The sequence below is a fragment of the Limulus polyphemus genome, unplaced genomic scaffold (assembly GCF_000517525.1).
Source record: "Limulus polyphemus unplaced genomic scaffold, Limulus_polyphemus-2.1.2 Scaffold75, whole genome shotgun sequence".
NCBI classification, from domain to species: Eukaryota; Metazoa; Arthropoda; class Merostomata; order Xiphosura; family Limulidae; genus Limulus; species Limulus polyphemus.
This window is the reverse complement of record NW_013665685.1, coordinates 633,937-646,123: the sequence shown is the minus strand read 5'-3', so window position 1 is coordinate 646,123 and position 12,187 is coordinate 633,937. Positions and strand designations below refer to the sequence as shown.

Below are 12,187 nucleotides of genomic sequence, written 5' to 3'. Positions count from 1 at the left end.
AAACCAAAAATGTTATTTGCTTGAATCTTTAACAGGTTGAATGCTGTTCTGAAATGTTCCATCCTAATTTAACCTCTGAATATATAATGATATTAAATGAAATGTTTATCGATATGCTGACCACTGTCTTTGTTTTGGTTGTACATTGGGCTCTTCAAAAGGGTGTGTGTCAATCATTCACTTTTCCAAACTTTATCACTATTTGCGATATATTTTCTCTTTTCTTTTGTTTTTCTCTTCAATAAAATAATATTTGATTAAGTAATAAAGTAAACCAGACATTAAATATTTCTAACCTTGTGTATATTGTGAAAATTTACCAATAAGAAATATAATTGTAGATTGCTGAAAGTAAGAATTTTTCTTCCAAGCATTGCCATTTTTAAAGTTACCATATATCTATAGGAAAAGCAAATCTCTTTCTAGTTCAATTTTTTTCTTCTTCTTCCAAGAATTTAGATAGTGGGTAATGTTTTGTTAACGGTCTTTAGATAGTGGGTAATATTTTGTTAACGGTCTTTAGATAGTGGGTAATGTTTTGTTCACGGTCTTTAGATAGTGGGTAATGTTTTGTTCACGGTCTTTAGATAGTGGGTAATGTTTGTTCACGGTCTTTAGATAGTGGGTAATGTTTTGTTAACGGTCTTTAGATAGTGGGTAATGTTTGTTCTACGGTCTTTAGATAGTGGGTAATGTTTTGTTCACGGTCTTTAGATAGTGGGTAATGTTTTGTTCACAGTCTTTAGATAGTGAGTAATGTTTTGTTACTTGATTGTGGTTAATTATTTAGATGGTGAAATGAAAGAGAGAAATATTCTAAAAGTAAACTAATTTTCAGGTGGGATGAAACAAAGCAAGTTATCCTTCCTTCCAATGCAAAAAAAGCAGACAAAGAATAATTCATTGTCAGGTTCTGAACCTGAGTTAGAAATATCCAGTGGATCTGATTTTTCTGATTTTGTACCAGAGACGAAACAAGTAGCATCAAAAAGGATTGCAGGTACATGTTGATTTTATCTAACTGAAATTAGTTGTCTATAAAGTATTGTTCTGTGTATGCTTTTGGTCAACATATTATCATGTGCATAATATCTTACAGAAGAGGAAGTGATATTTATTTGTGTGAAATTGGCTTCATATTAGGAAGAAGAGAGTTAATATAAAGTATTGAGTATTTAGCCTTAAACTGATAATTTTATTTTGTAACGTTTACATTTCTGATCTAAGCTTGGGTTTTAAAATCGATTCTTGATTTTAGCGTCCAAAGTGAAATACAATTTTGACAGTGAAAATGAAATGGATGAACCTGAAAACTCTGGAGATGAAAGTTTTAACCTTAATGATGAACCTGTTGAGAGGGGTCATAAACCAATGAGGTTACTGCTAGAAGAAAGTGAAGAAGAAAATGCAGCTTCTACGAGTAATAATATTAATTCCAAGTGAGTTCATCTTGTTGTGAACCAACTTACACAGTGCATGTTTTGACAGTATTCAAACGTATTGAGATTCTGTATTCACAATAAAAAAAATTAAAAAGTTATGATTCTGGTTTAAATCAGGTTATATAGTACAGACTTTGATAGTACAAAATGTCCTATGACTTTGTAATGTACTAACAACAGCTTTTTCTCTATAGATTATTTTATCTGTTATATCACATATAATTGTAATGACTACCATTTTTACTTCTTTTTTCAATAGAAAAAGTAAGAAGGCTGTGAAAGGTCATCAAAAGAAAAATGACGGAAGTAAGTTCTTAATTCAAGAATTATGATAGTTAAGTTTAAATGACATAAACAGTAGTGTTATATATATCTGCTGGATCTTTATTCATAGTTGGATTAAGTATTTTGTGGCTTATGACTCTGAGACACAAGTAATTTACAAAGAAGGGTATGTGTTTGAAGGTGTGAGACTGTGTTATAAGGAAAATTGGCTTACAAATGTGATAAAGTATTTTACAACAATGACAGTTCAGTACAGGTGCCTTAACCCATTAACTGCGGATGATGGATATTTCCATCATTGAAGTTCTATGGCTCAGCTGCGAATGATGGAAATATCTGTCAGTCACACATATATAACTATAACTCGGAAAACGGCAACTGAGCTGCTCCTGCTGCAGTTAATGGGTTAACTTCTACATCATGCTTTACAGTTTCTATATGTATTTATCTGTATTGTTTTTATAATACTTTATGGATAAGTATACAACTGGTTGCATGAATAGTCTGTGTTAGTTGAGTATGAGGACTAGCATCTGAATTTGTTGATGTGTCATTTACTCTTGTTAAGTTTGTATAGTTAACTGAATGTAATGCTCATTTAAGATGTCATTGAATAGTAATCTTTTAGATGTTAATGATATTTAAGACAAAAATACCAACTAAATCAAGATGTATAAGTCACTTTTATATGAATAAATCAAACTTAAAATACTGAATTCTAAATATGATAAAAATATACATATTTGGGCAATATTTCCATTTTGGTGGGCTAGCATAGGTACAGGTGTTCATGTTTTTTTAACTTGTCACTGTTCTAGTAGTTCTATAAGCATCTCGTTGAATCTTTTGAAATATTAAACACTTGTAGATAATACTTGAAATACAACTTTAGTGGTGAGAATGTATGCCTGTGTGAAAAACAAAATCATTTAGACTGATAGTATAGTTAAGGTGGTCAGCTTGCAATCTATTGGTTGTGGGGTTGAAACCCATCACTGAACATGCTCGTCCTTTCTGTAGTGGGTAGTGTTGACTAGCTTCATTCACTCTAGTCTCTCAACTTTGTTAGTCAGAATTAAGTCAGTTATGGTTGTGGTTTTCCATCACAAATACTTGATTACAAATGATTTACATTTCCCTACTAAGGAGGATGTAATTTCCCACACTTTGAAGTTACATTTTCACTGTTTCTGGTTAATGTCTTTTATTATTCTTGATAATTGAGCACATTTGGATCCAGCTCTATCATTAAGAGCCTTTGAGAAATGTCTTCTCTGGTTGATTAAGATAAATTTATGCCCAACAAGTGTATACCAGTTCGTGTGCTATTTCTTTCTGAACTAGTGTTTATATTATGTCACACTATTTAAGTATATTTGAAGATTATTGTTGGAGAAAACATGTTGACTTCACTGGTGATGCACAGTGTTATTGAGAACAAAACGATGCAAAAAACTAAATGATAAATATAAGTTGCCCTAGTCATTTCAGCTTAAAGTTAGAACTTTTTTTTTTATTACCAGAAACTTCACCTGTGATGCAGATTTCAGACAGTGAGGATGAGGTGAAGGATGCCATTCCAACCATACAGATACATCCAGCTGAATCAGAAGGTAAAGATACCTGATGTTTGTCTTTCTAAAAACTGTCATTTGTTTCCAAGTTTTTTTCCATTCATCAATTGGATTGTTTTTTAAAAAATGCCCATTATAATAAAATATACTTTTTTCTGACTGACTCAACTAAAATAGTGTGAGTTCATACTGGCAGTGAAGTGAGTGTGATAAAGCTACTAAGCAACGGTTTAGTAAAATTAATGCTACAGAAATTGGTATTAAGTTTCATAATTTTCTCATCCTTATTGTGATTAAAGAGAAGGAAGACTGGTTTGTACATGTGTGCATCTCTTGGATCTCCTTAATGTTTATATGTTGCTCTGTTATACAATATCTTACTAATTTCATTCTGTGTCTTGGAAATTATTTTATGAACAAAAATTGTATTTCATAGAATTTATTCATCCATATTATTATCCTTGCTATTATTTTGAGTCTAGACCATAAACTTTGGCTAACAGTATGAAAAAGTTTGAAGTTAATAAGAATATAAATTTTTTCTCTGTACATTTAATTGTTGAACTTGTGTTGGATTCCAGGTTCTTCAGAAAAAGAAGTACCAAACATTGATAATACAGGTTCTTCATTACAAGTAAAACCAGCTGTTACTAAAGCTAAAAAGAACATCAACAAAAAAGGTAACTTCAGTATTTTGATGTGTGCTGAGGCAAACACTTGCCCTCCTGTTTCAATATTTCTTCATACTTTCATAAAATTCACATATATATATGAAGATGTACACTTTAAAACTTGTGGCATTGTTATAAGAATGCTGGTTTTAATATGGGGTTGAAGCAATAAATTTGATAAAATGTGTACTTAATCGATACTTCAGGCTAGTAACACAAAGAACCTAAATTTGATAAAATATGTTACTGATCATTTGAGAGCTATTAATATTAACTATTATCTTTGGCGAGTTTGTCATTTAGCTTATAAGCTATTGTATTTATATTTGTATTATGTTACAGGTTGATATTAACTGATAGCATATTAAAAATCTCAATGTTGCTAATGTATTGGTTTTATATCATAAATTCCACATGACAGCCACTACCCAGAAAAGGCCACACAAAAAGGCAGAATCTGATGATTCCGATGACGAGTTTAACCCAAAACACGTCAAGTCAGTTTCAGCAGGGCCTTCTAAAAACAAAAAGGCCAGAACTGAAGATTTTGAGCCAGTTAAAAGGGTATGTATTATTTAAAGTTAGTTGTAAACTTATCTTGGTTCCTGTTATAGAAAAGTACTTTATGAGCTAATATTATACAGGTCCTTATTTTAGTGAACATGTGCACAGGGAGTTTTTTTTTTTAATGAACAGTGTTAACTATATCAGCTTCAAAACTTGAGTTTACATAAAAGGTTCTTTTAGAATGTTGGGAAGAATATTTTCTATCAACTGTACCAATACATATCCTGCTGAAAAATTCAGCTACAGTTAAATATATGTCTTGTTTACATTCTTCAGTAGCTCAGAGGCGAATCTGAGGGCATAAAACCCTAAAAACTTGGTTTTGATAACTATGGTGGGCACAGCACACACAGCCTGTTGTGTGTAGCTTTGACTTTAAACAACACACAAAAATAGTCTTCTTTTCTCATATAACTTAAATATTTCATACATGATTAAAATTTATAACTGCAGCAATTCAACTCTGTCAGTGTCCTTTGTGAAGCACAAAATACACTGCTGTTCGCCTTTTGAAAGGTATATTTTTATGCTGTCATGTCATACCAATACTTAATTTTATTTATATATATATATAGTTACTTAGAGAAATTTGAAGCAGACTAGTCAAGTATTTGATATAGAAATCATGAAGAATGGATTCATCTGAGAACATATTTATCTGTTAGAAATACCACACAAATATTTGTCCAGTAAAACAAAAAACATTTTTTTCCATTTATGTAATTGCTAGATATTTCTATAGTAATTCTCATTAATATGTATCTTTTTATTGGCTTTTGAACTGTTCCTACAAAATTTGACAAAATTATTTGAAATTTTGTATGTAAGTTCTAGACCTGCACAAAATATATAGAACATTTTTTTGTTTTTTTATTTATTTAAAATTAAGTTGTGAAGTGTGTCAGGTTTGGCTGAACAGGCTTACTTTTAAGTTGTATTAACATCTAAGGAGTCGCTCAAAACAACATGCACAAATTTTTTATGGGATTGTTTTTTTGACAATTTAATAGTCTGCTGTAGTTGAATTAAAAAGAATGGCAAATTATCCTGGAATCTGCTAGACAAAATTAATTTTTACGTGAGAAAAGACTGAAGACTATTGTCAATATATTTGTAATTTTGTAAATAAACTTGAAAATTGGGTGAACTATATTAATGGAGAAATATGGAAGAAGGATATTGCTGAAATGGCATACCCTGAAATATGTACACACGTCACTGCATCCATAAAATTAGACCCTTCACAAAACATCTTGCAGACGTGATAAATCATTTTTGTTGTATCAAATGTTTAAAACCAGGCCTTTTTTGTTGTGTTGTGTAGTATTTAAACCAACACCATTGATAATTATATCCTCTCACATTCCACCAAAAACATGACATAATTAATAAAAACATTCCACCAAATTCTAAACATTCACTGGAATGTATTTTTTATTTGTTTTCAATACTGGGTGATGGTCTTTAACTATTCGTATAATAACTTCACCCCGATAGTTAATAATATCTGGAGTTTGACATCAATGTCTTGGTTTTTATAATGTTATATTTGCTTTTTTTTCAGAAACGTGTAACATTACTATTTTATATCTGATTGGATACTTTTTCTCAAATCATGTACTAAATCTTAATTCGTAGTTAATTAAAGTATGAAAAATTAGACAAAGACTGCTGTGGTACAATTAAATCAAGAATGTAAAAAAGGGGGTAAAAATGGTAAATGATATAGATGTTTCAGATTGGAACATTCTTGATCTGGTGATTTTAAACTTTTAAAGTTTATAATCACCAGAGGAAGGGTGTCCCAGCCCTTAACGTTGAACATCTAAACCTTTTTTTTTTCGCACCTTTTTATCTTCAACATAAATACAGTAGTTAGACTTTGTCCAGCTTTTAATATTGAACTACAGGCTAATGTGATATAAAGCTTAAAAACTATTTCCCAAAGGTAGTCACATATCTTGGGTTGGGAGAAGACCTGTTTTAAGAGCAGGAAGTTACGGGGAATGCAGCACATTCTTTAAAAGTTTTCAAACACACTGGCATTTAACAACTATTGAGTTATTCCAAGCATTGTACCTGCTTGTTCATTTAAGGTAACAAAAAAGAAGACTGCTACCAAGAGAGTTGACAGTGATGAAGAAGTTGTTATACCAGATTCGGACAGTCCACTACCACCACCGAGATCTCATGCTGCTCGTTCACGTGCAAGAATAGTATATAACTTTGATGACTCAAGTGACGGAGAGATGTAAAAGTGATAGCTTTGAATTTAGCTGGTCAAGTTACAAGAAAGAAACTTTGACTTTGCCATGTGGTAAACTGCTGGGGTGTATTTAATTTTTTTGCAAACACCTTTTTCATTTTTAAATAATTGTAAATTTAATTCATATCAGTTTAGAAAGGAAAAGTAATATTTTCGCTGTAGCTTTAAAAGTAAATCTAATGGAAATGTGTCTTTTTATTTTATTATTATAGTTTCTGGTTTTAGAGTATAGGAAGAATGTTTGAACTTGACTTGCACAGTTAAAAATACTGCTAATGTTACTGTGCCTTGTTAGATGTATATTCTGTGATTGTGCATTTGATACTTTGAATCTTGAAGCAATTTTTAGTATTTTATAAACTTTGGTTTTTTACTAGTAATTGTATGTTATTGTCCTTGGTCAGACTTTTTGTTTCATGATTTGTTATTTTATTGTCTATAGGTGATTGTGTTTTTGGATTTTATAAACTGTTAATTTTTGTATCTTCTTGTCCTTGGTCAGATTTTTTGTTTTTGTAACTTATCATCACTGTATTCAAGAATCACTTTTGTAACATTCTGAAATGTACTCCATTGTGTATAGACATCAAATTGTAGTGTTCTACCCCTGTTTTAGGCTTGATTATCGATGCATATATATTAAAAAACTATAACATTTATTTGTTTGGTCTTCATTTTTGTCTTGGAATGTTTTTGTTTGTTTTTTTAAGGTAGAAAAAAATGAGGAATAAGAATTTATTCTGTTCCAAAATTTGTGTTAATCTGATCTATCTCTATACCTAATTGGCTTTTATTTCATTCTTTCGCACTAAGATATCTTTAAAATTCTGTTTGTAAATACAAGACTGAAAATGGCTTATCAACTAAAAGTGAACATAACAAGAAAAAATGTATTACCTCATAGAAAAGAAGTTAAAAATTAAATACATCAGTTGATTGTAGAGTAGTTAAATAACAGCTGAGGTTGATTTGATATATAAATGCATGTTGTATTCTCAATGTTACATTGATTATCTATTCAGACAATGGTAGTAACTTTAAATAACAGGACCAACAGAAAAATTGTTATGAAGTAACTCAGAGTTTCTGACAGATTTAGTTGAAAGGAGTGACTGGACACAATTTAAACAAAGAGCTAATTAATCTTCATTCACAACAAAGTGAACACATCCACTTTACAATTTTTTTGTTAACACAACGAGAGTACAAAATTCACTATCTTGTTTTTAAGGTTTGTTTTGCTTGGAGTTTAATAGAGTAGCATCATCTCTCTCGGCATCCACGTTATTCTCATTCATTCCAACAATTAAAGTGAGAAGAAAAATTCCATGAGGTATCGGGAGATTTGTAGTTATTAAGATCAGTGTCAACATGTACACACTGTATTCTGTCTATACTATTATAATCTTTCCCATGTACCAAAAGGACAATGTGTAACTGTTTGCAGCAAATTAGCCAAGTTTTACAGCCAACTCTAGTGTTAAACCAAAATACATCCCTACATGTATGTGAGTGCGTGAAAAAGGTAATTCATACTCTCAAGCCCAGTTAGTTCACTGAAGGCTTACTCTTGGAAATAGATATGTTTGAATATACTTATTTGACAAAAATAAATTATTATTAAACAGATTCATGTGTTTGAGGTTTTATATCTTTGTTTAAATAGTTGATCTTTGTATCAACACTTAAGATTGCACTAAGGAACAGTTTTTATTATAAGAAAACCTTTATTATAATGACAATAAATTCACATATATATTTATATATATACATAAAATGCAAAGAACCCAGACAGGATTTATATACAATCACACCTACAATTCTAGCTTTACTGCTATTCTTTTTTTGGAGGATATAAGAAACAAATAATTTTATAGTAATGTTAACAACAACAACAAAAAAAGTCCTAAATTCTCAGAACATAAACATGCTATGCTAGGCTTATAGCTTTACTTAAATCTTGTTTTTTAGAAGATAGAGTATGCTTATTTTGGGATCATTTTAAAGTTTGAAGTAGTTTTCAGAAAAAACACTTACACTATGTTGTGCAAGCTACACAGAAATATTCTATTGACAATTGAGTCTACAAGGTCACCATCTAAGTAGTAAATAAATTTATAACATTCTACGTGTTAAGATGATTGGCTGAATGGTAGTGCAAGTACTGTCCACTTAGCAAGACTGACATAGATGATTGTCTCCTTAAGCTATTCATCATCAATTATTTGAAGAGAAAACAAATTCCATTCTTAAGTATGGCTATCTTTGTGATCATAATAACTTTACCAAAACTCGGTGAATATAGAATGTGTTGTGGAAAATTACATGAGAGTTATGACTTAACAAGGTGCATGTATAAATAAAATATATTATTTGTTTCTATTGTATGCAACGTATAAAGAAAGTTAAGGAGTCAGAAACAAAGTATGTTGAGAATATAGAAATTGGAAGTATATGAAGCATTCCTTGTGAAATATTAGTGGAAGCTACATTCTTTAAAAATATTCTTGCACTTATCACATGATGCACTTTCCAATTTTTCAAAACTACTGCTCAGCTTTAGTGAATGGCAGATTGAATCTTTATCTAAAGGGTTTGACATTTTATATATATAAATGGATAAAACTAACTGAACATTTCTATTAAGGGTTAAACAGTGATTTGATATGTGAAGGTAAGAATGTAGTGGAGGGTTGGATGCATTAATAAATACATTGGGAAAACGTTTTTGTACACAAAAACGAGCAATTTTGGATAAAATGTAAAACTCATTTCAAACACTGGAAAATTAGTTTAAGAAAATAGAGACTTGCAGGTGTAGGTTTAACGTTTGTATTTTATTCTAAGCTCTGCACATGAATTACCTAAAATACTGTCTTAAGCAGAAAAATAATTTCTTGTATGAAGATCTTTATTTGATATGCTAAAATTTCAGATAAGGTAATCTATACAAAGTCCATTTATTGCCTGTTTCTGACTCATATACACATAACTTCACATCCTTCAAAGAGCAAACTAGCCTAAACTTCAATATCAAAATTCATACAGAAAATAACTGGAATTTTCACATATGTTTAGTCTGAAATTGTCTTAGGATATTTAACTTCTAACCAATAAAAAAAAAGTTAGTTTTTATGCTTTAACAGTACTCAGACCAACTACTATAAAACAATCATCACAGAAGAACAAACATTAACATGTACATCTAGTGGTTTAATACTTAGTAACATGTTTTATTTAGTTATGAATGCTCTCTTACAGATACATTTCAATATAAATAATCAGACTGTGTATGCCCAAATACTTAAACAAGTAAATTAAATACCCATAAATAATTTCCAAACAATACCAAAAAGCAATGCTCTTATAAAAATTCATTACTCATTGAAAGAATAACAGAGCACTTGAATATTTGGTCTATTTTGTACTTGATACAATTAACTCTTTTGAATGATGTGTTCTCCAAAAAAGCCATGAATATATTAACACATGTTTTTCACAACACCTAATTTAATCTGCACATCAAAATAAAAGTGAGAAGCATCTTCATGCTGAAGGAAGATGTGGAGCCAGTTCATGACATGCGATTCAGACTGTGAGTTGATGAGGAATAACTTTCTGCACAAGAGTCACTGAAAGAAATGTGGTCTACTGATTCTCCATCTTGGGAGAGCAGAGTCATGGATGACAGACAACTCTCAGTCAGTCTCCTGTTAGCACATGTCAAAGCACTTTCTAGATTCAAATGGTCAAGAGGAGCAAAACTGGACACAGATACATCAAAAGGATGTAGAATATTGGACGTTTCTATGGACTCCTGTGGCAAAATGACGTTATTGTTTTCAATAACAGGAGTTATTGATCGTTTTTCTTCATTTAAAACTTCAGAAGATCCTACTTCACTAGGAGAGGTGGAAAACTCATCCAAAAAGTCAAAACAAGCAACAGCTTCTCTCTCCTTCTCTCCAAACCGGTAGAAAAAATTGTGAGAGTTAATGATAGATGTCCGTATTTTGGGCATAAAACCAATTACTCCATCTCGGTTGGAGGCTGTAAAAATTAAATAGGATTTTGAGTAACACATTATTATTATAATTCCTTTACCAAGACATATCTAAATATGACCTATTCTAGCAAGTTTCATTTAATAAAAAATCGAAAATTTATACACTAAATTAATTTAGTTTAGGGCAAAAATATTATTTAAAATGTTTCTTGACTTTAGAAATAATAGAATACAATAGTAATGGATAAACTAGACTCATATTTGTTAAACAAATTAAACTTATACTATTAAAACCAGACCTAAAATCTCTTACAACACTATAAAACTTGAGCTTTTAATTTGTTGTACTAATTCATACTCTAACCTGTTACAAGCAGTTTGATAATCATACATCTTAATTCTATAATTAATCATTACAGTAAAAAAGAAACATCTAAGTACAAACAGATTTTTTTAATTGAAAATGTACACTACAGAACTTATATTAATGAAAATTGCACTAATTTTGAATGACAGTTTTTGTCTTGCCTTACCATACCTGACATAATTTGCAAGAAAACATTTAACACTGTGAATACTATATCATTTCAGGAAAATGAATTCAAATATGAGATCTGTTGATTATATCAATGAACTTTAATATTGAAACAGTTCAAATAATTCTTACTTAGTGATATCTTTTGTTTAATAAATCAATTTTTTAAAATAATTCCTATGGATAGCATGGAATAATTTTATCATATCTATTATTTGAAATTATGTAAATATTATTTGTATATTCTCATAAAACCCTCGTGTTTATAACACAAAAGAAAAAAAAACTTAACACTATCACCCTGAATTCAATTTTCTGATTTCAGCAGTACACGACATTTGTGACCAATGCTTTCTGTAATCTGAAAATGAGGCATATACAAGACATAATCAAACAAGAAGACAGTTAATGTGAAAGTACATGCAATAAGTCAAACAGACCTCGCTTCTTCTGCCTACGGAATCTGTGTAGAGCATGAAGCCGTTGATTGTGTTGATGTTCCTGTACTTCATCACCATCATCATCTTCCTCACTGTTGCTGCTGCTGCTGCTGCTAGCCATCATTGAATCTAACAGCTTGGCTCTTGCCTGTATTCATGTTAACAACTTAGAAGTTAAATATTATCACTGACTTTGGTGTCTCTCTCTACAGATACATGTATGAGACAACATAAGATTCCGTTATAACCTGGAAAAAAGTTTTCACTGACACATTTCAGATTTTAATATCAGATCATTCTTCATAAACACATGCAAATGTAAAACATATTTTGCATTATATAATAATGAAAATCTTCCGGAAATCCGGATATTTCTAAAAAATCCTGAAAACCTCTGGTTT

General features: G+C 30.5%; 2 protein-coding genes across 2 annotated transcripts in view; one reads left to right on the top strand and one right to left on the bottom strand.

The window, feature by feature from the left end:
• Nucleotides 1–823: 823 nt before the first annotated feature.
• Nucleotides 824–8,305, top strand: LOC111087722. Its single transcript, XM_022395351.1, has 7 exons — nt 824–1,000; nt 1,259–1,439; nt 1,702–1,748; nt 3,251–3,340; nt 3,883–3,981; nt 4,394–4,536; nt 6,636–8,305. Exons 1-7 carry the CDS (start codon nt 844–846, stop codon nt 6,792–6,794), a joined length of 876 nt encoding a protein of 291 aa, XP_022251059.1. The 5' UTR covers nt 824–843; the 3' UTR covers nt 6,795–8,305.
• Nucleotides 8,306–9,394: 1,089 nt separating this feature from the next.
• LOC106466617 overlaps nt 9,395–12,187 on the bottom strand; it is an 18,453-nt gene continuing 15,660 nt past the window's right edge. The window contains exons 5-6 of the mRNA XM_022395211.1: nt 11,787–11,934; nt 9,395–10,855 (exon numbers count right to left, since the gene is read on the bottom strand). Of these exons, the coding sequence (XP_022250919.1) occupies nt 10,380–10,855; nt 11,787–11,934 (624 nt within the window). The 3' untranslated portion in view covers nt 9,395–10,379. The remainder of the gene's footprint in view (nt 10,856–11,786; nt 11,935–12,187) is intronic.

Coding starts and splice junctions, on each gene's coding strand:
- LOC111087722 (XM_022395351.1), top strand. CDS start 844: ATGAAACAAAGCAAGTTATCCTTCCTTCCAATGCAAAAAAAGCAGACA. Junction 1,749..3,250: donor TCAAAAGAAAAATGACGGAA/GTAAGTTCTTAA, acceptor TTTTATTACCAG/AAACTTCACCTGTGATGCAG. Junction 3,341..3,882: donor ACATCCAGCTGAATCAGAAG/GTAAAGATACCT, acceptor GTTGGATTCCAG/GTTCTTCAGAAAAAGAAGTA.